The following is a 24,399-nucleotide window of genomic DNA, read 5'->3' on the forward strand; positions in this document are numbered from 1 at the left end:
GAACAAGCAATTCTCCATGCAAAATTTACTTCCTTTTTATTGATGGTCTCCAAGATACATGTACAGTATTTCTTGGACTTCTGAGTTTTTTTGCGCTAGCTTTACAGTAAGTACTTTGTAGTACCTCAGTAAAACAAAAGCATCTACATATGACAGCGACACTGCTGCTCTCAGACCACAGTAACACAACCCACCTGCCTCTTTGTTCATCTTTATGTGTAGAACAGCAGTGCTTCCCGAAAGGTTGGGTTATTTCTCTTTACAACTAGTTTTGAAACTCTGCAAGCAACACAGTAGTGACTTATAGCTTGGGAAGAGAACGAATATTAGATGAATATTTATTTAAAAGTGTTATGATTCCTGCCCGAGTTGCTGTACTGCTACAAAGATGTGATCATTTAATAAAACATTCACTGTCACACTGGGCAGTGATCAGAAATTGCTGTACGTTATGCTGTAACATCGTATTGTTCTAATTTAACAGGGGGCCATCCAGAAGAGAAAAAATAAACTGGCAAATAACAGGATAGGTTTTGTTAACCAGTCTGTGTTTAAACACTTCATTCAAGAAAGGGCACTTCTGGATACATTTGGGTCAGTCTTATGGGGCTCTCACCAAAGGATGTTGCATGTTAGCTGAGCAATGCAGTGATTTTTTCCAATTGTTTGAACCACTCTAACCAACTATGTGACACCCTGAGTAATTATTTCTTTAAAATATACTATGAAAGAACTTAATACAAAAATAAAAAAGCAGGAGCAAACTCATTTTAGTTATATACGGCAAGAGACCAAAGAAAGAGTATATGTTTGCAGTTTGGGCTAGCTAAGGCCTTAATTTTTTTTTAGTTCCTTCTTTTGTTTAGGATATACATCCAGGTAACACTTCATTTATTTTATTTTATTTTTTTTCCCATCTATAGTGCCCTGAGGTCCCTTAAGGCAGCTTTCATCTTCTTTTCTTGATACATGCCATCGAACTATGCTTCCAAAAAGAGTTGTCATTAGTAAGGGAACCCTCAAGGCACCAGATTATGCAGCTGCCTAGTTCGTATCAACAAGAACTGGGAAAAATATTCAACCACTTTTAAACATAGCTTTGAAAGCATGCAGTTGAGCTTGTCTATACTATTTACTTGGAGTCTTCTGTAGTCATTCCATGCAGTAGTAAAATTTACTACAATTTTCCTTCAAGGCAATAACAAGTAGAGCTTTGTAATAAGCTTTGTAATAGCATCAGGTCTCTCTCCCTTCAAAGAAGTTTTATAAAGCAGTAAAATCTTCCTATCATAAGCTGCACTTTAGACCTCTAGAAAGTCTGGAATGGTTTTAATATTTAGTCAGAACTGTAGACGTGTCTATTATTCTCCTTCCCACCTCCGCCCGGCCATTGGATTCTTAGTCTTCATTTTCTTTATAAATGCCTTTTTCCCCCCTCTCTCTTTTCTTGCAGCTCTGATATTCTTTCTCCATTCTCTTACTTATCAATTATTTGCTGGTGGGTTTAGAGGAAGACCCATACAGAAACAGGCTAGTTAGATCAGCAGCACAAGTAGCCAGCCCCTACTCCCGCATCTCTCTGTACCTGTAAAGAAGCCCCATTGCCAGCTGTGTTACGTACCACAGCTCACTCAACACACAAAGACAGGTTCTTTCAAGAGTACACACTCTAGCAGGTCTGTGTCAAGGATGAACCTGTGGTTCATCGAACCATTACCAATATTAATTACTTCTCCCAGAAGCCATTTCCTGGCGAGTTATTTCCATACGTGAAGACTGGCACTGAGAAGCAGAGAAGGCATTATTTCCTGCTTTGGGGAAATCAGATTGCCAGACATCACAAAGAAACTCACTCAACAGTCCCCAAGCTGACTGTGAACACCATATGTTTTCTTTGTTCTGACACTGCCCCCTAAAACACACATTATCAGCAAGTGCTGGAAGAAAGGTCCTGGACTTGATGCACCAGTTTGTTGATCTGACCCAGTAAATACTCTGTTCCTCACATCACAGGTTTCTTCTTCCTTATCCACCTCTGTCTTAGCTATCTTTGAGTGTTGGTAGTGTAAAAAGTGGAAAATTCCAGCTCCAAGAAGTCTATGATTGTTAAAACCCGGTCTTAGAGAGCCATACCATCCTTTCAGCTATATGGTGTTACAGTTTGGGATATTCAAATGATCTTCTTCCCCAGCTGTGCTATTGCAGCAAATTGTGTCATAGATGAGAATCAAAAGAATGGTCAATACACAATTTGTTTCTCTTTATCCAGGAATTTTATCGAATTATATAACCATTCCTGAGACAGATAGACAGCATCACAGTTGCATTACATATTTTAGCTTTACAGTACCCCTATGTGCAGAATAACACACCAGTAGCATACCTGATCTAAGAGGCTTCTGAGATATGTGTAACTGAGAACAGCAGAGCCAGTGAGCAGATCATTCCCGATGGGATGCATCACACCATATAAGAGAATGTGTAATAACTCTTACCTAAAGCTTTCTGGGTATTCAACAATAGCCATGTTGATAACATCCAGCGCATGCTGATAGTGCTTCTGAGCTGAAAATAAGAGGGCCAGTAGATGCAGAGAATTCATGTCATCTTTGCACAGCTGCAATGCTTCCTGAAGATGTTCTATAGCATCAGAAATCTGGGAGGAGATGGGGTAGAAATAAAAATAAAACACATTTCTCCTTCAGTCCTGCATTACACCTCATTCCCAAAAGTAAGAACAAATATAGTCATTAGGGATTCTGAAGAAATCTTACTCAGCCATCTGATAAGAAAGACTTCTATCCGAACAGTCTGCCAAAATTAACAGGCTGCATTGCTTGAAAAAACTCACTCGTTCTAAAGAAAAGAGTCTGCAGCATTACTGAATTGCTGTCTATAAACAGGAGCAGTAGTCCTGATCCAATCAATCCCCTCTTCCTTTGGCATGACGTTTCTATGCTGTAAGCAGATCCACTTCACAGGCCTGCCTCTCAACTCCATTTTCTACGATGGGCAGCTGCCTCTTCACCTGGGTGAGAGCATTACAGATCTTTGCTGCATTTTGTCTCTTGCACAGACTGTACAGGGCCTTTCATGATCAAGAACAAAAAAATAAGTATGAGTGCTCAAGGGTAAAAGAGGCAAGATCCAAACTGCTGTCAGAAAAAGAAATACCTTTCCTAGCAGCTAAGTGAAGCGCAGGCCTGACACCCAGAGCAGCAGCATGTTAATTAAAATCAAGTGCCACTTGGCAGAAAACTTAACTTCTATAAAGAATACAGGTATATCATGTGTTCTTTATGATCCAGTAACTTATTCTAAGCTATCTATTCAAAGGAGAAGTTCCTTGTAGGTTTTCTTAAGATCCTCTAGTGTTTGAAATTACTGTTATTTAAATTACTCCAGTTCTTTGTTTGGCCCTGGAAGCCTCCAACAAACAAAACAGAAAAACGTATAGTTTTCTTTTCCTCTTTTCTTCCCCTTAAGAGATGAAGAATGCCATTTCTTCTTTCCTACTGTGAGAACTTCCCACCTCTCAAAGCTCTGCAGAGGTTCTCCTGCCACGGTGTACCACCAGCGTGGAATTCCCACTGCTTCCAAAGATCCCTGGGGAAGGCAGGTTGCACGTAACAGAGCAGCAATTACACTGCCTGCAGTTACAATACAGTTTGTTGGCCATCTAGATCCCAGACATGCTTCTGGGAGCACAGTCCATATTCTACTCAACGGACAACTTCATTCTAATGCCCAGATGACTTTTCATTCTTATAGTGTATAAAACAAGCCGAAGTCCTTAACTACACTATTACTTGCACGGTGACTCCATGCAAGCCTGGAGAGAAGTGATTGACCGATCCACAGATGTAACCCCCAACTGGCACCTGGCCCACTGCTTCAAAACTGCTGAGTGTCCTGGCCTAGGTTCAGATATATGACTGAGTTCCCAGCTTTAATGAATTACTGCTCGTCAGTGCAGCTACTTTAATGAGCTACATGTGTTGTTAGAGCCTACTGTAAAGGTAAACGTATTGGCCAAAATCACCAACGTTCCCTCAGCAGCTTCCTAGAACACTTTTTCATTACCATGTAAAAACAATACCAACAACAAGACTACTTGGAAACACAACAACAGACATGAGGATGCTGTAGGCTCCAACCTGCCAGCCTATGAAGTACTTCAGGAGGTATACCAAAGATGTAAAAATTCAGCTTGCTAAAGCAAAACTGCTATCAAAATCATTACCTTCAGGACTAAAAACACTTCTCAGTTTTTCCATTTCTCTACCTCAGACCGGCAAAAGTAGTTATTACTAAATTCCAAGTTTGGGGAAAAACAAAATCATTAGACAAAAACAAATTTATAAACCAGACCAGAGGGGGCCTTGAGCAACCTGCTTCTTTCCAGGTGACCCTGCTTTGAGCAGGGACTGAATTGGATGGTCTCCAGAGGTCCCTTCCAAATGCAACTATTCTGATTCTACTCAATAATTCAGAGTTTGTGAAGATGATCCTAATTTGCCAGCATGAACCAGATAAAGAGTAATACTTGCAACTATCACCTCTGTTGAGGGATCTTAGAAATTGTAAGGATACTTGACCTTACTTGCATGTGAACGTGCAAACTCAGTTACACAAAGCAGCAAAAAAGTTAGCTGCGGTTTCTCCTACAAACCTGTGCTTCCTGAACAGGCAGCCATGTATGGTTGAAATGGATGTAATCTAAAATAATTTTCCCCTGTTCTTTATCATAGGTCATGCAACAGCTACATCTCATTTCAGTGCTGGGAGACAACTCCTTCCTGTAGTACCATCCATCACAGGCAGTGGCTGGTTATGGAAGTTAACATACGCCCCTACACCTGATTGCTTAAATTCAGCCCAAAAAGATTCTTTAATACTGTAACACCATTAGTAGCCTACACAGTTTTCCTGCTGTGTAATTAGAAACAGTGGACGAAATATAGGGAAGAAAAAATACCCTTTGACATTTTCAGGAGACTCTTCCTCTACAGGAAGCATTACACAAAACAACCTGCAACGGACCAGATGCAACAAAATTCTAACTGAATTTCGAGAATAACAAAAGCAAGATATTTGGCAGCAGGCAGCGCAAGCAGAGATCATCAATCCATTGGCAGATGCCACAGCTTATTTATTTACGTAACTATGTAATACGAGAAAGATGGAAGCTGGCAGTGCAGGTGGCACGCTGAAACTTCAGGGCTGTATCAGAGGCAGGCTGCCAGCTTAAATTCCCTACAAGTGCTGCGCCTTAAAGTAATCTTATTTCAGCTGGACCGCAAGTCCGAGTGGGGCCTGCAATTAGACGATGCTCCCCTTCTCTGATTCATCTTTCTGTTAATAAATATACCGCACCTGTTTTGAATGGCACGTGGGTATATTCAGATCGCACCGATCAGGAAGCAATGATACTGCAGAAATAGCACCTTGCAGCACTACCGAAATGATCCCACAATGTGGATTGTCTGGGCTGTCTCTTATAATAGGATTTATTTAGGTAATGCTACACGCTTCCTTAAAAGCAATGCTGGGATGTTACAATTCCAGGTATAAAAAAGAAAACAGTATGGGTGTTAAACATAATTCACAATGGTAGAATGCACTTGCATTCTTAGAGCGGTAACTCGAACGGGATCTCATAAGCATTCGATCCAGATGAGTTTTCAGGCCTTATATTTTCAAATCAGTTGAGAGTTGCAGTTAATTAACCATTACGACTATTCCTTCTGTCTGTCATTATAGCATGGGGATTACGGAAAGGAGAAAGCTTCATTGACTGGCAACAACCTCCATTCAAAACAAACTTGCTACAGTCCACCAAGCTTCAGCAAAGCAACCACAGACAAAATGGTGAGTTAGGTTATTATTTAATTCTTACTACAAGTTGCTTTTCATCACCAGAAAAACCTAGGCCAGGACCTCAACAGAAAAGCTACATGCTGCTCTACAGCAGAGGAAGCCCTTGTTGGTCTGGGAGCAACAGAGAACAGAGCTAACCCCATTTGTAGCGCTGAATGGAAACAGAGCTCCTCTCCTGGGGCAAAGTAAAGACAACACTCTCACCTCCCTGAAACCAGAATAAAAACCACAGAGAAAACAGCTGAAATGTTTTCTTTGGTGTTCATAACCAATGATTCTTATTTTTACATCCAGACACTCTGGAAGGCAGTCCATGTTTTCTGGATATTGCCACTTGAAACTTCAGGTCTGTTGGCAGCCCACAGATGAAATTGATAAGTGAGACCTCTAATTCTCAGCTGCTGGCCCCTGGCTGTCTTTGCCTTCCTATTTTCATGCAAAGAAAGGTCAAATCAAATATTAAAATGGTACGAAAACCCATATGTTGTTTTTATGTGTCCAATAATGATTTACATGGCATTCGAGGTCAAAAACGCCAACACTGCCCAAAATGAGAATGGAACCGGCACTTAAAATTAACAAGTACTGACTCTCCAGAGTCATTTCCATAGAAACTGGCCTGCTAAAAAACAAGGCAAGGCATTAAAATCAGTGAGCTTGAAAATGCTCGAGCTACCTTGTTTGTGCTGATCCAAATGCTGTTACCACAGAAACAGGAGGAACAGTCAAACCAGCAGCCGGGAGCTGCTTTGTCCATCGGTGTGGCCAGCCCCAGCGGCCCTGCAGGTGGAGAGAACCACCACACCACGTGCTGACCCCAGCCTGATGGCACTGCCTCTCCAGGGAAAACCAGACTGAGACACTCCTCACAAAAGGGGGAGTTTACTCTGTTTTGATGAAAAGCCCGCCTTAAAATGCCACGGGGCTGACCTCAACCCTGTGAGAGCTGCTGCTGTCCACCAGTGATGCCGGTGGTCTTTAAGACAGTCACACGCACAAACACCATGCATAACATCTTTCATTTTGGTTGATGATGGCCTTCAGGCTGCCAGCTCTGTGAAGGGCTTTTTATAATCATTCCCCGTCTTGTCACGTCCTCATCACGTGTCAGAGGGAAGCTCATGCTTTTCCATTTCCCCTCTCCTGTGCCTGGCGCTGACAGAGACCAGTGCTATCGGAAACATTTCACAGAGTCTTCCAAAGAAGATAAATTGCTCAAACTCTGGCACCCTACCGGTCAAGCTGTCTCTTGCATTGTTCCACGAAAACATTCCCTTATCGATGCAAGCTGATACCTAGATGTTTCAGTGTTGGGTAAGGTACCCCACATTTATTGACCTTGACTATGGTAACAAAAAGGTCTATTGCTGAGAATAACGTTTGGGTATTATCTTATAACCTACTGTGTGTGGTACTGCAGCATAGGCTGATGAAAGCCCTATGACATTTAATAGTTAATGCAATCTATCAAAAAAAAAAAAAAGGTATCATTTATCTTTCAGTTAATCAGAATGAGAACATATTAGATACTTTAAATAATTAAGCATATTAAAAATGCATTACCAAATGTTTATCATTAAGTAAACTGGCAAAAGAAGAGTAGGATATTTTACAGCAGTCTAAAAATAAAGATGTCTCAGGTATCTTCTCCCTCTCCAAGCATGCGTTAAAGATTTATATCTCACTGGATGGAGAAGAGCAGGAGCAGCATAGCAGGGCTCAGGCTGACACTACATAACGCACTTAGATCACACATCTAGGGTAGCAGGGGTGACTGGCAAAATATCAAAGATGAAAATATACAAGAGAAGTAGACAAAAGGAAGTGAACATGAGGACAAGAGACTGAATGGGAAGAACAGGAGGGTAAGGGGATGATGAAATGATGCACACAAAACAGAAGCATAAAGATGGGCTACGACTGGAGAAAAATAAAGGATAATGAGTTAAAATGCAGTACACCAGCAACAGTGAAGACAAGAAAGAAAAATTACCACACAAATCTTTTTACTTTGAATATTTGAATCTTTATTTTCGACAGCAGTTGAAAAGCTGTAATGCTTTTACTCATGGCAAGGGGCAAAAGGGGCAGCAAATCAGACATCCTCCCTAAGAGGCAGAAGCTGTGGGAGAAAGAGGGGTGGCTGGATATTTTTTAATCAAAGACCCTGAGCAAACTGCATCATAAAGCAGCCAGTAGGCTGATGACAAAGTTAAATAAGCCATTTTAATTATCCTTTCTTATTGCAGGCTTCCTCACAACACACTGCTCTCATTATGAAAGGGTTACAAAAGTGACATTATCGAGAGTGTGCTCCCTTGGAACAATTAGTTTAACCTAATGAACACACAGCTCTCCTAATTAGCTCAAGAAAGTAAGAAGGATCCAACTGTTTGACTCCGTGGCATAGACTAAGGAGAGAAAACTGCAGCAAGCAGAAAGCCTGCCAAAGAAGGAAAAGATGATGAAATTTCAAATTTAGCTATAGAAGCATTTAATAACTAGGGACTGCTCTAATAAAGTCCTTGGCTTTTAAGAAGAAGGGACAGAGAAATAAGACAGCGCAGTGTATTTTCTGATCAGTTTGATTTTTATGAGCTAACACCCGCAGCAGTGTTCAAATGCCAACTAATCCCACTCGCTGCAGAGCTCCAGCACCCGTCAAAGCCTAACGCCGAACGTGCCCAAGTAAGGAATAAACCAGTCCCCAGCGCTGAGAATGTGAGATCTGGTGTGATACAGAACCAGGCAGTAACAAGAGAGCCTCTGGAGCAGCCTGCAGCAGGGCACAGGGACACGGCATGATACCCAGGGAACGAGAATAAATACCTCTCACCCGCCCTACCCGGACAAAGTTGCTTGGAGCAGGAACAGCACTGCTCAGAGTTAGGGCTGAAAGCACACCCTAGGGAACGGCATTCCCCAGGGCTACATGTGCTATGGAATTACTGCTTCAAAAATAAAGTCTTAAACGTGTTCTGATTGATATTGGCTATAACGTAGGCAGGAAGGGACCCTGTTTAGCATCGTTTAATCTTGTTCAATTTTACTGCCCTTCTCCCACCCTGCTAATGCCTCAGTGGTTGGCAATTATTGCACGTACCTGTCTGACGAGAGCCAGCTGCAGTGACAAGTAGAGGATGATTTGGTGATCTTCCGGGCCCAACTCACGTGCTCTTCAAGGACGACCACACAACACAAAAAGAAGCGAGTGTTAGATTGTACTTTCCAGAACTCCTTTGCCACAAGTCACAGACACAGAGCTAAGCCCAGTCCTGTCCTACATAATTCAACAAGTAATGGGAGAGCACACTTGAGACTTGACAAAAAGCATGCTGATGCCCACCTGGATAAGGCAGGCTCACAGGAATAAATGTGAGAAACACAACTGTCAGGAACTTAAATGCTCAGTCATTAAACATCATTTAATGTTTTGGAACTTAGGTACCTGATGGACCAAATTAGCTCTTACCTTGTGACAAACTATTTAAGCGTTATTTTAAGTAATTTGGGTGAGGGGAGATAATTGTCCAACTTGTTCCAATACTGACACTTTAAACACAAGAGGAGAGGGTTGGGTTAGCATTGAAAAGTAATTGTTTCTGCTATATTGTGACTATGAGCATGTGGAGGACTAAAGACCAGGAGCCTGTGATGTCAGCTAATGTCCAAACACACCAAACACCCACCACCCTACAGCTCCTAGTCTAATTGCTGACAGCAGACTCCTGATTTGGAAAGGGAAGACACTGCAGGAGGACTAAGGATTTGATGGCAGGAGCTGAGCCTGGATGAGAACCAAAGCCCTTGCTTCTCAAGCTAGGGTTTCTCCTGGTAAACCAGTTTGGACCTCTCAGACACCATCTTCTAGTCCATGCCAGGCAGAGGGGCACGCTGCACAGACTGCTTGGCTACTGAGGACTGCAGCGACTCCAGCACCCAGCGTGGGCGTCCTTCACACGAGCAAGGCTGGGAGCAGGAATGGACAGCCAGGGCAGCTGGCATGAAACTGCAGCCTGCAGAGAAGCCCTTAAACAGGGCAACGTGCAGACAAGTTTTGAGGACCTAAACTAGGAGCAGCATTGGTCGCAGGCCCGTGCCATGTGGGCAGCCCAGCTCAGGACCAGTGGATCCACAGGGAGTTGCAGATGCATGGAGCTTGCTCCTGGCTCTGTCATACCGCAAAGCCATCACACACTGGGGAGGTGGGAGAGAGAAAGGACGCTCACAGCAGGCTGACATTGCCGACCTCTTTCGCAGGCTGTGATCCCGGATGACAGGGAAGGTGGTCAAAGTCTTTATGAGGGAGAACTGACAGGCTGACAAGGCTGGAGGTTAGAAACCCTGCCAAAACTATTCATTTGCTAATTACAATCAAGCAAATAAGTCACAGAATTACTTCAGGAAACAAATCACAGACCATTTTAATGGTGGACACCTCCCAAATACCATCTTGGCCTGTGAGCAAGAACCTGTTGGAATTGACTTTTGTAACTAATGGCTCTAGAACTAATTAATTTAGCATGGACCAAATGTGCCTTACAACTCTGCAAGTCAAGATAGCACTCAGGGATTCTAAAGCAATGTCAAATACATCACAGGTGCAATTAGCACAGGCAAGTCACTTCTCTCCAGTTTTTTAAAAATTTTAAATACAAGTCCGTAAGGTAGAATCCAGCTTTGCCCCAAACTGTTGGAGTAGGGTGAGCCACCTCTTTTGCAAGCAGCACCTGTGAAACCTTCAATATTCTCTCCAACAATACATAACAGGAAAGTTCACATGGGTGTATGGGAGAAGAGATTAATGATGCTTTTGGAAAGAGACAGTCATTACGTTACTGTTCTGCTTCCTCAAAAGGTATTAGAAAAATACTTGATCCAAGCCTCCAGCTCAAAAGGCCACTCATAAGGATGGCTACAGGCCAAACCACAGCCTAAGAAATCCTAGATCTACTTTAAAAAGAGGTGGAAAACAAGGCGGGGGAAAATAAAAGGAAACCAAACCCAGGCATAGAGATACTAGTAGCTACTGTCACAACACCCCTGCTGGCTGAAGTTTGAATACCTCATTTCTGGCTAGAACCTTGTCTGCTTCCTAGCTAGAGCTAAGATACCATGAAAACAAGCCACAGCCAGTGGGAAAGGTCAAAGGATAAAAATAAATGTAGTTTAAAAGCACTGCAGTACTGCAATTGCAGAAAAATTGGGCAGTAGTGAAGGTATTACACTGGAGTCTGTGAACTGGTGTGACTTTAAGTATACTCCTGATCTAAATAATGTCAGTATAAATGTCTTTTTAAATACACATTTTTAAATCATTCAGATCCCCATGGGGTAAATATCCACAATTTCATTTGTGGTTTCAGCTTGACAAAAGTAAGTTTCCACTACCAGTTGCTCCTGCAACCACTGCAAAAGCAGTGCAGGAGAAACATGCAGGGCTCCCCCTTGCTCAGCATCAGAAAACCAGCGAGGATCCAGTACCACGTTCAACCTGACAAAAAGGGTTTTTAACCTCACGCTACCAAAGGAGTTTTACTGGAGGAAGCAGTAGTTGCAGAGGAGTTTAATTCACAGGAACTTTCAGCGTGTAGCTACTGACTGAATGAGACACCCTGCGAAATACAGTGGGGAGTAACAGGAGAGTGCTGACTACTTTGTATTGCTCACTCTGTAGCTCTTTTCATACAACAGCTTGTGCAAACATTCATTAGGATTGCAATCATCTGCTCCCATGGGTAGGCACGCTGATGCCAGGTGACCCCCAGCAGCCTGCACCTCGGTGGTGAAGGTATTCTCCCACCAAGAGGGATTCTTTTGTTTAGGCCTACTTCACACAGGAACAGAAACAAAGCCAGCCTTCCATGTTCTCCTGCTGGCACCACATAATGAAGCTGCATCTCCCACCACTGTAGACCTCACTACAGCTAACTGGGACTAAGTTTATTTCTTTTAATGGCAGAACAAATACTCTCAACCTTCATATTTAACTAAATAATCAACACATTTTGCCATCACAGGAATGGTTTTGACAGACCATTGCTGAAATCTACTGAACTATTTTCAACATTTCAGACAGCATAGCCTTGCACACACACACACAAAATAAAAATAATTTATTTTGGATTCATCCAAAGAACTACATAATGCAAGAATCAGCAAGATTCCTACTCACCTCTCCAAAGTCTGAAGTGCTTTCTTGTTGAATTCATCCTGAGTGCTCTTCAGAGTAGCTGTAGGACAATATACAATGTGATTTAAGAGCTGAATTCAATGTTTCAGATTCAATTAGAAATGTGCAGAGTATTTCAAACCAGGAGCATAAAAACTGTAGAAACCCGGTGGTGTCTATGGTCATGGATGGAAAACATACCATTTTGTTTTTAAAGAACAGTACAAAAACAGTATTTTAACTCAAATTCTCAATTTTATTTTTAAATAAAATTCTTCCAACTCTGCTGTCTGAAACCCTGAAGCATTTTTGTTATCATATGCCACTGAAGTGGTCTGGGAGGAGAAGGGGACATATGCGAACGACATACAATGAGTGTGCCAGGCCGGTGTATACACTGAAGGCCTTAACTAGCAGCATTTCCAACTTTGTAGGTACAGACAGTCACCACCACCATCCTCACGTAGGTGGGTGTTGCAGGTAGAACAGGGAACACCAGGAGCCAGATCTACAGCTCCATGACAAATTCCTTGGTAACACAACAAACTTTTAGGTTATTTCAGGTATGGCATTAGCCACTCACTAATGCCCTACTCGGTGCCTCTAATTGACTGACTAAGGATCCTACCCACCAGGCTCACTTCTCAGTGTGTGAATTAATTCCAGTTTCGATGAGAAGAATCATCAAGTTCTTGTTATGCCAGGGTATCATAAGATATCATTACCATCAAGAACAGAGGGAATAGAGGAAGAGCATGGAGAAACAGGACTCTTCATTGCAGAATATCTGGCAAGCTAGCAATAAAAGTTCAGAAGTATACTGGCTGACTTGCTCCAGTTCTTAGTTTCCAGATTTTACATTGCAGAAGCTTCTTGTTCTACCTGTCTTGAACTTGAGAGCTTCTGATCAACAATACAAAGAAGCAATGAGTAGTTAACCCACCAAACATCCACCTATGACTATATTTCACTTCATATATCAAGTTAGTCTAAGCTACAGAATAGAAACATTGCAAAGTAGCATATATTTAGCAAAAAAAAAAAAAAAAAAAGATAAAATTCAAGTATTCTTGTAAGTTAAGAGGAAAGAAAGAGTTTAATTCTTCTAAAAGTTGTACAGATGTAATCACTTTAGATTCTGCAGCACACTAGTTAGTGAAACATTGCAAATAATGCACATGTATTTTGTGTAAGCAGTTATAGTCACCAGACCTTTTTTTTTTTTTTTTTTCTTCAAAACACCAGCTTCATTTGGGAAGAACAGCAGTCTTCATGATTTCCCAAATCATAAAGATCAAAAATTGCTTATGCCGTAAGATCTGCTCTACACAGTAAAAACCGAACAAAAACATTGCAGTTTAAAGAATGAATTTGAAGACATGCATTTTCATGCAAAATGCTACATTTCTAAAAAGTAGAAACACTTCACTCTCAATAGCCTTAAATTCAATATTCGGGTCTACTGCCAAATACTGAAAAGTAACAGAGCTGGAGAGCTTACATAAAAAAAAATAATAAAAGAATTAATATTGACATTCACATAAAAATGCTTGTGGAGACACTGGAAAGGATTTGATTATAGCTATAAACATTCACCCAGAAAAAATACCAGATTCTGTTTCTTATGGAAACTGCAAGATTCCCTATGTAAGTAACAGCAGTTCTGGAGATGCCACACAATGACGAAGACGTCAAGACATTTGCCTCAAAAATAAATGCAAAATGGAGAAGCTAGAAGAACTTCCAGGTTCAGTCTAGTAAGATTTTTTGACTGATGACTGATCAACTTGCAGTCAGAAAGTAAGAGCACAAAACATGTTGTGGAAATGAAGTGATTATTCTGCAACACCACTCAGCTTTGACTCTGCACTGCTAGGAAGCAACACACGAGTCCCACCTCCCACAGCACGAGCTGCATATTCAGTTGTAGCTACATTGGAAATCTGGTTGTTTGTCTCTAGATTTCTGCCTGCTTTTGATAAACAAAGTTTGAGTTTTGCCATTTGTACAAAAAGGGTCTTTACACTTTGAAGACACAAATGAGGAAAAAAAAACATGAAGAATGATTTGGGGTGGGATACAAGAGAATGCAAGCTGAGGAGACAACTGAGCAAGTTCACTGAAGTATGACTTTATTTTAACTAGAAACATAAATTGAGCTCAAAATGTGACGCTCAGGCTCTGGTGCAGCATTCCACCACAGTCTTCGTGACTGATCCCAAGCACCAACAAACACCACGTACAAAGGCCACGTACAGAACGATGGAAGAAGTTAAGAGGTATCTCATGGACAGTAACGGTTAAGTTACTCCCTCTCTTTTACAATGGAAAAAATCCACATTTCTGCACAAAATCTATGGCTGCAAGAGAGGCTGTGCCATTGTTTGGTACCTCAGCACTGCAAAATTTTTAAACCAAAGTGCAGAAAAAATGAGAGCAGAATTTGGAAGGTCAAATTTGAAGGACCCTGTGCCCTTGTACATCTAACGCAGCAACTGCTGAGTGCATTTTTAGCACATTTAAGTTAGTTTTACATACATTTTATAATAGCTACGTGCTAAGAAGGTGAGCAAAACTTCCAAGTAAATTTGTACTGAAGGGCAGACAGGAGTCATAAGTTTAAACATTTCATAGCCTGGAAACATGTTTACTGCAATCTTTTAGGTTCTTTCCACTGCTCCTCCCCCAAGTATTGCTAGGTCTCCATCATAGATAATATTTATATGCTTGATGAATAAATACAGTGATGATATGACTCAGTGTTTAATATTTGTGCCTCAAATTTACAAAATCTGTGCAAGTTCCTCCTACTCCCATGCCCCCCTCATGCATCTTCTTTCCATCTCCCTACCATGAATTACTTTTTTCGTAGATAGTGAGAAGTCATCATCTCTGCAACCTGCTTAGATCACCAAGAAGCTCTCACTTCAGCCAGAGAAAAGCTTGCACTAAGGGGACAGAATTAGATGACTGTAACTAGACCTCTAAAGCTGTGCTCCTTTCTCTAGGGCTGATGGCACGAACAGATTTTCAGCATCTACTCAACTTTACCCACTATGAGCATGGCTGCTACAGTTCTACTAACAAAAAGGTGGTATGATAATTATCATTTAGATCAAAGTAATAGCAGAGCAAAGCATGGTCTGACCAAAGTAAGGGAGAGAACACCAGGGAGCCTAAGTTTCTATAACAGACATTCCTGTAACACACACACCTTTTCAAATGTTACCCTAGGAGCCCAGGATTCATTCTCAGAAGCACTGTGGATTGTAAAGGAGTTTTAGCCTTACCAAAAGTCAACAGGATTTTCAACAGTTTGGTACCCAAATAAAAATAAAATACAAGCTCTAAAGTCACATTTGAAAACGGACGAAGGTAAACTCTGTGTTAGTGAGAAGATGCAGCACTGTAGGTGTGAATGCATAGAGGGAAACAATGCTGAGGATCAGCATGAACACTGCAAACATGGGGACAGGGGTCTAGTCCCAGTCTTGTCCGTTGGGCTGAACCCCCATGAGCAGCTGCCACATAATGACGTTTATTTTTGTAGCACAGTTCTATGAGAAAAGGATCCAGTTTGTGTTCTCCAAAACTGGTCTGTCACATGAATCACAATGTTAAGAAGTGGGGATGATCGAGATTTGAACTTCAAAAATACATTTCTGATCTGAGCTAAAACACCTACATACATACAGCCTTTTGCACACACCACTGGGTTTCCAAACCGTTTCCCTAAGTTAAGACAACTAATTCTGCAAGTTAAACGGTTTTAGCACCCAGAATTATAATTAATGACTGTATGTGCTGATAGTTATCTCCGGACGCAAAAATGATGGGCTTATTCACTAATGGGCAATATTTAACTTTTTGTTTTAACATTGACTGGTAATGTCAGTATGCTGATTATTTATACAATCCACAAGGACTGCTAGGAAAAGTTTCCATTTCAGTCTCTGATTTGTGGCCTTATACCGAAATCCTAAATGAAAACAGAGATGCAGAACACTCTCCTTCTCAACTCAGTATAGAGAGTGAGGGTCTGTTAACCTACAAATATTTAAAAATGAGACATGAAGTGGTGGTGTTAGATAGAGCAGCACTTGTATTTTAGAGTGCACGCTCAACTTGTCTTTCCTCTAGCCTGTGGTAAATTCATCTCACATTTCCTTGCCTTCAACGAATTCTTCATGAGACCTAGGGGAAGCAAAGTTGACACTACAGCTTATGTCAAAACAAACTATAAGAAGCAAGAAAAAGGTTTGCTGTTGAAATTGCCTCATTGGGAACACATTTGGGACACAAAAAATTTAGATAGATGGACTTGCTGTATGAACAAGAGACTTCTGCTTTTAAGAGTGAGGCAAAAGTGGTGGTGACTTCCTCTGAGGACACATCTTTCAGCAACTTCATTGAGCCTTCTTTCAAGAAAGATGCAATTAGATACTGAGAACTTGGCAGCTACATACTGCTATGCAGCACATGTTTCAGGAAATCTTACTTCATCCAGGAGTAAATCTAATAGTTGCAAATTGACTATCAAATACTCCCACAAGTACTTTGTATTATCATCCAGTGGCGTTCGCTCTTCTCATTTCTGCAGAAAGCACTCGATAAAGAGTAGTCACATAAGAAAGGCCTCAGTACAACTCCTCAGTGCCTTTGTCACACAATATAATAAATATTTACTAAAATGACAAATTAAGGAGAAAAAGCCTAACCTTGGTTAGAAGGCATCTTGATAGACTGCTGTAAGCTTTATAAGGCAATTAGTTAAATGTTTCTGAAACAGCTGTCATTTAAAAGGCTGATTTGCTGAAAATCAGCTTAAGTAGAAAGTTATGGAAATCATACATAGACACAGATGTTTGCATGTCTGCACATGTCACTGTGAACTGGTATAAACACAATGATAAATGACTGACGCTATGAAGCAGGATTAATAGCAGGGTTGCTATCTTCCCTTCAACATGTTGTATTCTTGCTTCCACACTGAGATAAGCTTTTTATTAACAACACTAGTGAAAAATGTCTCATTAGTCCAAATTCGATGTTTTCTAGTAAAATGCTGTTCTATATTTGTGATCTTCCTAAGTAGGCCTTTGAAGGATGTGATCCATTTTATTAAAACATTTCACCTGAAGATTAAAATACACTCTTCAGATTTTCCTTGTGGACTGTGTGAGTGGCCCTGTTGACTTATGGGCTGGAGATATGAGGAAGAAAAGGCAGATATTCCATTGGTTCACAGCAAAACCAGATACTAATCTGGACAAAATTCCAAGGCAACTGTTAGGAAGACTGTTTATTTAATATTAAAAAGGACACTTACTATGTCTTCTGAACTAATCTCTTGAATGCTCAAGGAAGACATCTCTTTGAGAAGAAAAAAAAGTTTCCAATTCGTGTTTTGGTGCACCGAAGTATTTTTAGAGCACAACACATGCCTCTACAACTCCATTCTTTAGAAACTTTCTTCTTTCCGCAGAGGATAATAAATAGATTGTAATGGGGTTAGCACACAAACCCTTCTATCTCTGAAAATAGTCTCTGGGATCTTGTATAGCTTCAGGGACAGTTTAAACAAAATCTAGGCAAAATGCCCTAAGAAATTAGGCTGTTAAGCAGAGCTCAATGTTTAACGATCTTAAAAAAAAAAAAAAAAAAATCTGGCTAGGAAGGACATACGTTTCTTGATATGAACTTATTAAGGGAATCTACTCAGAATCAGAGAAATAGAGAACTGAAAGGAGCAACACTGCATGTTGCCCTCCGTGCTGGAAAGCAGTTCTCACAACACCTGATCAGATGTGCCTGAAAAAGTACACTCACTTGCACTGCTGAAATATACAAGCTGCTTCCTCAAACACATGCCTAACAAAATTTTGGTGCAATCTGCAAGACCATAGTACTTCCATGATACCATACAGGCTGTCACTGTTGCTTTGTTTCAGCCTCGTTTGCTGGAAGAAGTTTGTTACTCCAGAACACATCTGACAGAAAAGCCATTGCTGGCATGTGGTGTGGACTGCTGATTTGATTAGGAAACAAACTAGCTCAGCCATTATTCAAAGAAATCATGTTAGGAGGCTTTTACCTTTGGTAGAAGTCATAGAAGAAGCAAAGCTGTACCCAGCTGTGAGCATGAAGAAGGTCAAATCTAGATCTCTTCTAAACACCAGGATTTTCAACCCTTCAAACTACTAAGCACCGATTCTGCAGAAGCACACTGTCTAATCACACAAAACCCAAGCAGTCAACATGAAAAAATTGAATTCTTACATTGTATCTAGTCAACATCCATAAGTACCAATGAGAAAGATATTTTTATCTTGTTTACTTCTAAGCAGAGAAAGAAACTGCATCACAGAGAGGCTGAATATCTGCGGGGAATCAGTATCACGCCAGGAACTGAAGTCAGGCATTTCTGCCTCCAGTTCTTGGATTATATTTCTTTATGTGATTTCTGAGTGGGTGACAAAAATATGAAAATAGATCAAAAGTTCAACTTTTTGTTATGCAAATAAGTGAAAGAAATGTATCGCCAAAATCCAAATAAAGCACACCAAGAATCATTGACTACAGTCAGATTAGCATCTTCTAGGTAATGATGATTTTCCTCCTTTACCTAAAAACTTGATTTTTGTTACTACACAAGAAAAGTTCTCTGAGCAAGAGAACAGTCCCAATTTGTCTTGCAATTTTCTATGACCAGCCATCACTAAAAGCACAGGTTCTAATAAGTTTCCCACAGACAGGATAACTCACCATCAGTAGCTTGAAGACTGTATGAAAGACCCAGTGCCAGGTAACCCTTTGCTAGGGACTCTCCAGCATCTTCACCCAGGTCTATCACCATTTTAGCAAATCTTTCTCCTTCTTCCAGCTGCAAAAGATGACAGGTTGACAATTATATGCATTTCTGCTATACCTGCTTCATAAGGCTATCCCCTTACACGTATATCAGTTAGAGATCTGACAGCCACTCATAACAAGGCCTTCAGAGACCACAGTAAGAGCTCATAGAAAGGAGAACATAGAAGGCCACATTATCAGACCTTGATACAAATTCCCAGTTTTCTGCAAAGTTTTAGTCTTGTTTTAAGCATCCACCGTAAACTATTTTCAGTCATTTTAACCTTAACGAAGGAGAGTATCTTACTTCTGTTTCCCTCCAGAGAAATCACACAATCAAATACCAATGGACTAACCCCTTACATACCATCCTGGCAGTACATTGAGAGGTCTAACAGATACTTTCCTTTAAATAAAGGCTATCTAGGTTTGCCGTACAATGCTTTTAAATCCTAGCAAAATTTTACTTCTTTTTAAAACTTTACAAAACACGCAAGTTCTTCACTGTAAGCTGAGTTCAGCTATCGCTTGCAGTTCTGCCACCACAATGAGGCATCAAATTCAGGACCCAAATTTGATCTGAAAGGCTGTACTACCTTACCAGCTGGTGCTGCATGCACTAGCTACATTTGGTATCATTTTGCAAAGACACAGTTCCCTTAGAGATGCATTTTAGAATCACAGAATCCTAGTATGGTTTGGGTTGGAAGGGACCTTAAAGCCCATCTAATTCCGCTCCCTTGCCATGGGCAGGGACACCTCCCACCAGCCCAGGCTGCCCAAAGCCCCATCCAGCCTGGCCTTGAAAGCTTCCAGGGATGGGGCATCCATAGCTCCTCTGGGCAGCCTGTGCCAGGGCCTCACCGCCCTCATTTTATACTACAGATTCTAATGGGAAGAGAAGCATTTGTGAATGTTGTGGCATTTGTGTCTTGGCATCAACCTCCAAAACGGTGTCTTCTATTGCAGTACAGAGTGCTCCCCTCAACCTTCCTTTCCAACTGACGAGGCAGACCTAAGTCTAATAAAAATATAAAGATTCTTTAAAATCAGAGTGAATGAGAATTTTTAACCAAAAATAATTCAAGTCTTTTATGGCAGAGCAATGTTCCTCATTTCTAACCTTAAACTCTCGTTAACATCACTCACCCTTCATGCAGAAAAAGACTAAGAACTGTAGACTGTACGTATCTGAAAAGATCAAGGTTAGAGAGGTACGGGTAAAAGCTCTAAGTAAGGCTTGAAAGATACAGAGCCTACAAGAACATCTTGTGTGCGTACAAGGCAGTCTGCAGATCCTGTCAGCCATGATCAGCGTGACCTTTAATCAATAACCAGACTGCTACCAAAAAAATCCTACTTTTAGAAACTTCTGTGACAAGACAACCAACTTTCTGGGATGGAATTATTCTGTCTGGAGAAAATCTTTCTTTTTTTTTTTTTGTTTGGAATACAACTGTTTTAGGTACAAGTACTGCAGTTGTAACTGAAATGCAGTCTCTTAAGACTCAGCTTTGTCAGGCTACAGCACCTCACAGTTCTTTAACATCTAAAAGGCGTCACCTGTAAGGAAACCAAAAAAACGGAACAGCAGACCAGAAAATTTCCTTGTGCAGCACTGTGTTCATACATTATTTATGAACAAAATCTACTTGATATACTAGCCTGTCAAGGGGGCTCCTTGTTACACCCCTTGCAGGCATTCAGGTGATGACATTAACTAATAGCTACATAAACAGACAAGTTGGTATTTATTAGATGATATCAAACATAAGGAGGTCTTCACTGTTAATGTAAGTATGAAGAAAGGCTGAAAAGTCTGAGAGTGACGAAGCTCCACTGCTTGGGTCTTTTCCTTGCTTGTGCATCTCCCTGAGGCCACGGCACTTCAGATTAGATGTAGTCCAATAGTCTTCAAATTTCTGAAGCTTCAGACCAGCGAGCCCAATGACCAACATGTATTTTGTCAATCCTTCACTGAAATTTGGAAGCATTACAGTACTGCTGATTGCTTAGTCAACTATGAGTCTGGAAACTACTAACTGAAATAGGGGAACCCCCCTCACAGGCATACTTGGGGCGACCAAGAAAATTGCATAGATGGATTTAATGGCAAAACCCAAAGTCTTTTGGTAACATTGGAAATAGTTCTGCTACCTTCAGTGATGCTCAAATGAGACTCTTTAAACTCCCAATCACATCAGGAAGACTGAAGTTTGTTCCAAGAGACTTAATCCTCTAAGCTGCCCTACAGACTTCCCTGCCACATACTGATGCATGTTCTGGACCACTGCCTAGGACAATGGAAGAAGAAAATGTCCCGTGACTCAGCATGGAAGAAAAAAATAACGCACAAAAAACCTTCACATGAAACAATAACTGAATTCTTCAGCTCTCAGGAACTTTTATGTAAAGCATGAAATCTCTGCAGCCAGAAATTTAATTATGCACCTCTTTTGCCATCATAAACAGTAATATTCCCACTCTTTCTTCATTGTTTCTCCTCTTCTCCCCACATACACTTTCGTCCAAGAAGTCTCCATTAGACGAAGAAAAGAACTATACAAGGAATTCTAATGACTAGTGAACAAGGGTAGGAGTGGGCAGAGCGTATGAAAAAAGAGATTAAATGAAAGGTTTGGAGTTGAAATGCAGACATTTAAAATTGGAGAGATTTTGCTCCATTGTTTCTCTGAATGGTCACCTGATGGTGTTTCCAGTCCCTGACTGATGGCCTACGCTGCATAAATCAGCAGCACACCATTCAGCTTTCTTGCCTGCCAGTTATCCAGGGCCACCTGTGAGTGCCAGATTAATCTATTGTATGAATAATTAAAAACGCGACTTTCCAGAACGGCTGAAGGAGCACTCCTAGCACAACCATTCTGGTAAAACTAACGCTGACGGCGCTTTGACCAGCCACAAAGACTTTCATGAGTGCAAACCTGGGGCAGCCGAAGGCTGCTTTGAAAACGAGTGGCCTCGCAAAGCCCAGCACAGCTCAGCAGCTGGTTCTGTTTGAGAACATTTACTCTTCCTCCTTGCAGCACTCAGCCACGTCCCCTGCCAGCCCTGCTGTGACTGCCATCTGCCCCCTCTCCTCCAGTTTGCCTACTCTTCAATCATTCTGGGCAGGCGTGAAAAGCAAAACCTTCGGCTCACATCAGCCAGCCACTGTGCTGACTGCCCCGTACCGGCCTGTGTTCGGGGAGAGAAATCCTCCCCTGCTCAGTGAGGGCCCAGGAGCCAGCCTGAGCTGTGATCTGCCAGCGCAGCTGTGCCCATGGGGGTCCTAAAGCATAGGAGGTGCCTCCACTTTGCTGTAGCAATAGGAAAGGGAAGGTTTAAGGCCCCCAAACAAGGCCTCGGTCCCCAGGAGGCCCACCAGGCAGGCTGTCACACGTTATGGAGCAGAAGCTACTGTCCCTTTCCCCTCTCACCACATGGTGCCAGGCATGCAAGTCTCACCCCATGGGGCTCCCAGAAGCTGCAAAGCCCAAGGGACGCAGAAGTGAGCTAAGCTGTGGAAGGTATACGAGGAAGAGATAGCCATGCCTACACTGGATGCACGGCCAGGAGCCCAGACTCAACACGGGGGAACCTAAATGGTTCGTTTGCTTCAAAGGAGGAAGCCAACTATGGAAAAAAAAGATTTCTTTGAGCTGGTAACAGCTGGAATTCAGTTTCTTTAGAATCATTACTTGTTATTCTCTCAGAAGCAAGCAAAAACAGTCTCCAAGGAGGTGCACCTCCAATCGGGCCCTTGCTGTTATATTCTTCCACATACTTCTCCCTGCAGCCTTTTGCTCAAGAAGCAATTCAGGGAGAGTTCTCTACCTTTTGAGATCTCCATGGAAGAGAGCCCAGGAAGCAGGGTTTGGGGAAAAACAACCTGAAAGCAACTTCTTGTAATCCGAACTGAAGCCGTATAAACCTGTCAGGAGGCACTTGGAAGCACTAGTTGGGCAACCCCTCCTCGATACCAGAAAGGAAAACGCCCATGGCACCTGGAGAGAAACAGGCTGCCAAACCATGAGCAGGCACTGGTAAGACCGTAATATTGTGGGACTGTAATATTGTGTGTTTTGTTTTTTTTTTTTTTCTTACCCCCTTCTCACCCCCTCCATCTTCTTTGATGAAAAAGGAGCATTTGTTAGCTGCACAACCCTGAGGGATGTTCTCCCTGAAACACAGAGTGGCTGTTCCCTACCCCTGGTATCTGAGCACAGGTTTGGGTGAGCGCTCGAGCCAAGCCCGGGGGCACACTGACAAGGGAGTGGGAAACAGCAGGTGCAGGCCCCTGGCCTGTCGCCACCACCCAGCTTGTTTTTAGAAGAGCTCCAGCCCTACCCCACTGGATCAACACCCTCCAGGACCTCACATGAGTGCTGCAGCTCCCACCAGCATGGATTTAGAACAAGTGAGGACAAGCAAGTTGATGTCGTACAGCAGCACGGAAATGGCACCTTACTGCACTGAAAGGGGGAACACAAGGGAGGAGGCAGGAAACACGTCAATGACACTGGCCTAGGATGGCAGACAAGGTTGGTGAAACTGGGGAGTCTGGACACCAGCAAGGCTGAGAAATGCCCATGAACATAAGAGATCCAAACCCTATGGGAAGGGGATCTACACAAAGTTGCAAATGATATTAACTCGGTGGACTGGCTTCTTATTTTTGTTATAGTGGGCTGTAGGTATGGAGACTAATACAAAGAAGAGGGAAAAAAAAATCAATAAATAATGGGAAAATGAGGAAAAAGAGGCACAATGCATATGAAGGGAGTGTCCATTAAGGTGCAGTGTAACAGAGAGGCCTTTGTCCCACAGCTGCTTACAGCATAAAACATAAATCATGTTACACATGTCAGGAAATAAAAATTACAATGCTTTCTATTGTTGGTCTGTTCTGCATTATCTGTGTCACCAGTGCTAAGCCTGACAATTTATTCAGCATGTAAGTTCAGGCCTCTGCTCTTAGTAACATTTGGGCTTTTCCTGCACTGCATCAAAAATGGTTTGTTCACACGGAAAATGTATAGGAAGCGAAATTCTTGGTCACCTTTGACATCTGAAATCCTTGGGATTGCCCCGGTAACACTAGCCGTGATGCCAGCAAGAATCTGTTTCAGAAGATGGAGGAAATCTCTAGCAGCTTCTTACAGTTCCCTGCTTCCTCAGTAGCCTCTGGCTCACAGCAATGTCAGTCCTTCGGAGAGCCTGCTTAGCAGGTGGAATAACTCGGATAATGGGACTAGATTTGATCTCTCAATGTTATTCATACCACAGTATAACCTAAGCACTGCCACACAACTCCAGGGCTCCTAGGTGACTGGGTACGAGCACATGCACATCATTTATCATCTGTAGTGACAGGGTCAACAACAGACAGAAAGAGAGAGAAGCGCTCTTGGATTAAGTGGTCTGTGAAAGTAATGAATGATAAGCCGTTACCTCAGAAGTATGCAGCTCTAAATCTTCATCCTGCCAACCTC

The 24,399-nt window shown here is 41.9% G+C and overlaps 1 protein-coding gene across 3 annotated transcripts in view; it reads right to left on the reverse strand.

Moving 5' to 3' along the window:
- The window catches only part of TTC7A (tetratricopeptide repeat domain 7A), a 183,934-nt gene that overhangs the window by 101,361 nt on the left and 58,174 nt on the right, over positions 1–24,399 (reverse strand). For all 3 annotated transcript variants that reach the window (XR_014691589.1, XM_084514860.1, XM_084514861.1), the window contains 4 exons: positions 18,818–18,935; positions 12,056–12,113; positions 8,984–9,056; positions 2,496–2,656 (listed from right to left, as the gene is read on the reverse strand). Coding sequence is in view for 2 of the 3 variants with exons in the window: in XM_084514860.1 (XP_084370986.1) it covers positions 2,496–2,656; positions 8,984–9,056; positions 12,056–12,113; positions 18,818–18,935 (410 nt within the window). In the remaining variant the exon portion in view is untranslated. The remainder of the gene's footprint in view (positions 1–2,495; positions 2,657–8,983; positions 9,057–12,055; positions 12,114–18,817; positions 18,936–24,399) is intronic.

This window comes from Aythya ferina (assembly GCF_964211825.1).
Source record: "Aythya ferina genome assembly, chromosome: 3".
Taxonomy (NCBI): domain Eukaryota; kingdom Metazoa; phylum Chordata; class Aves; order Anseriformes; family Anatidae; genus Aythya; species Aythya ferina.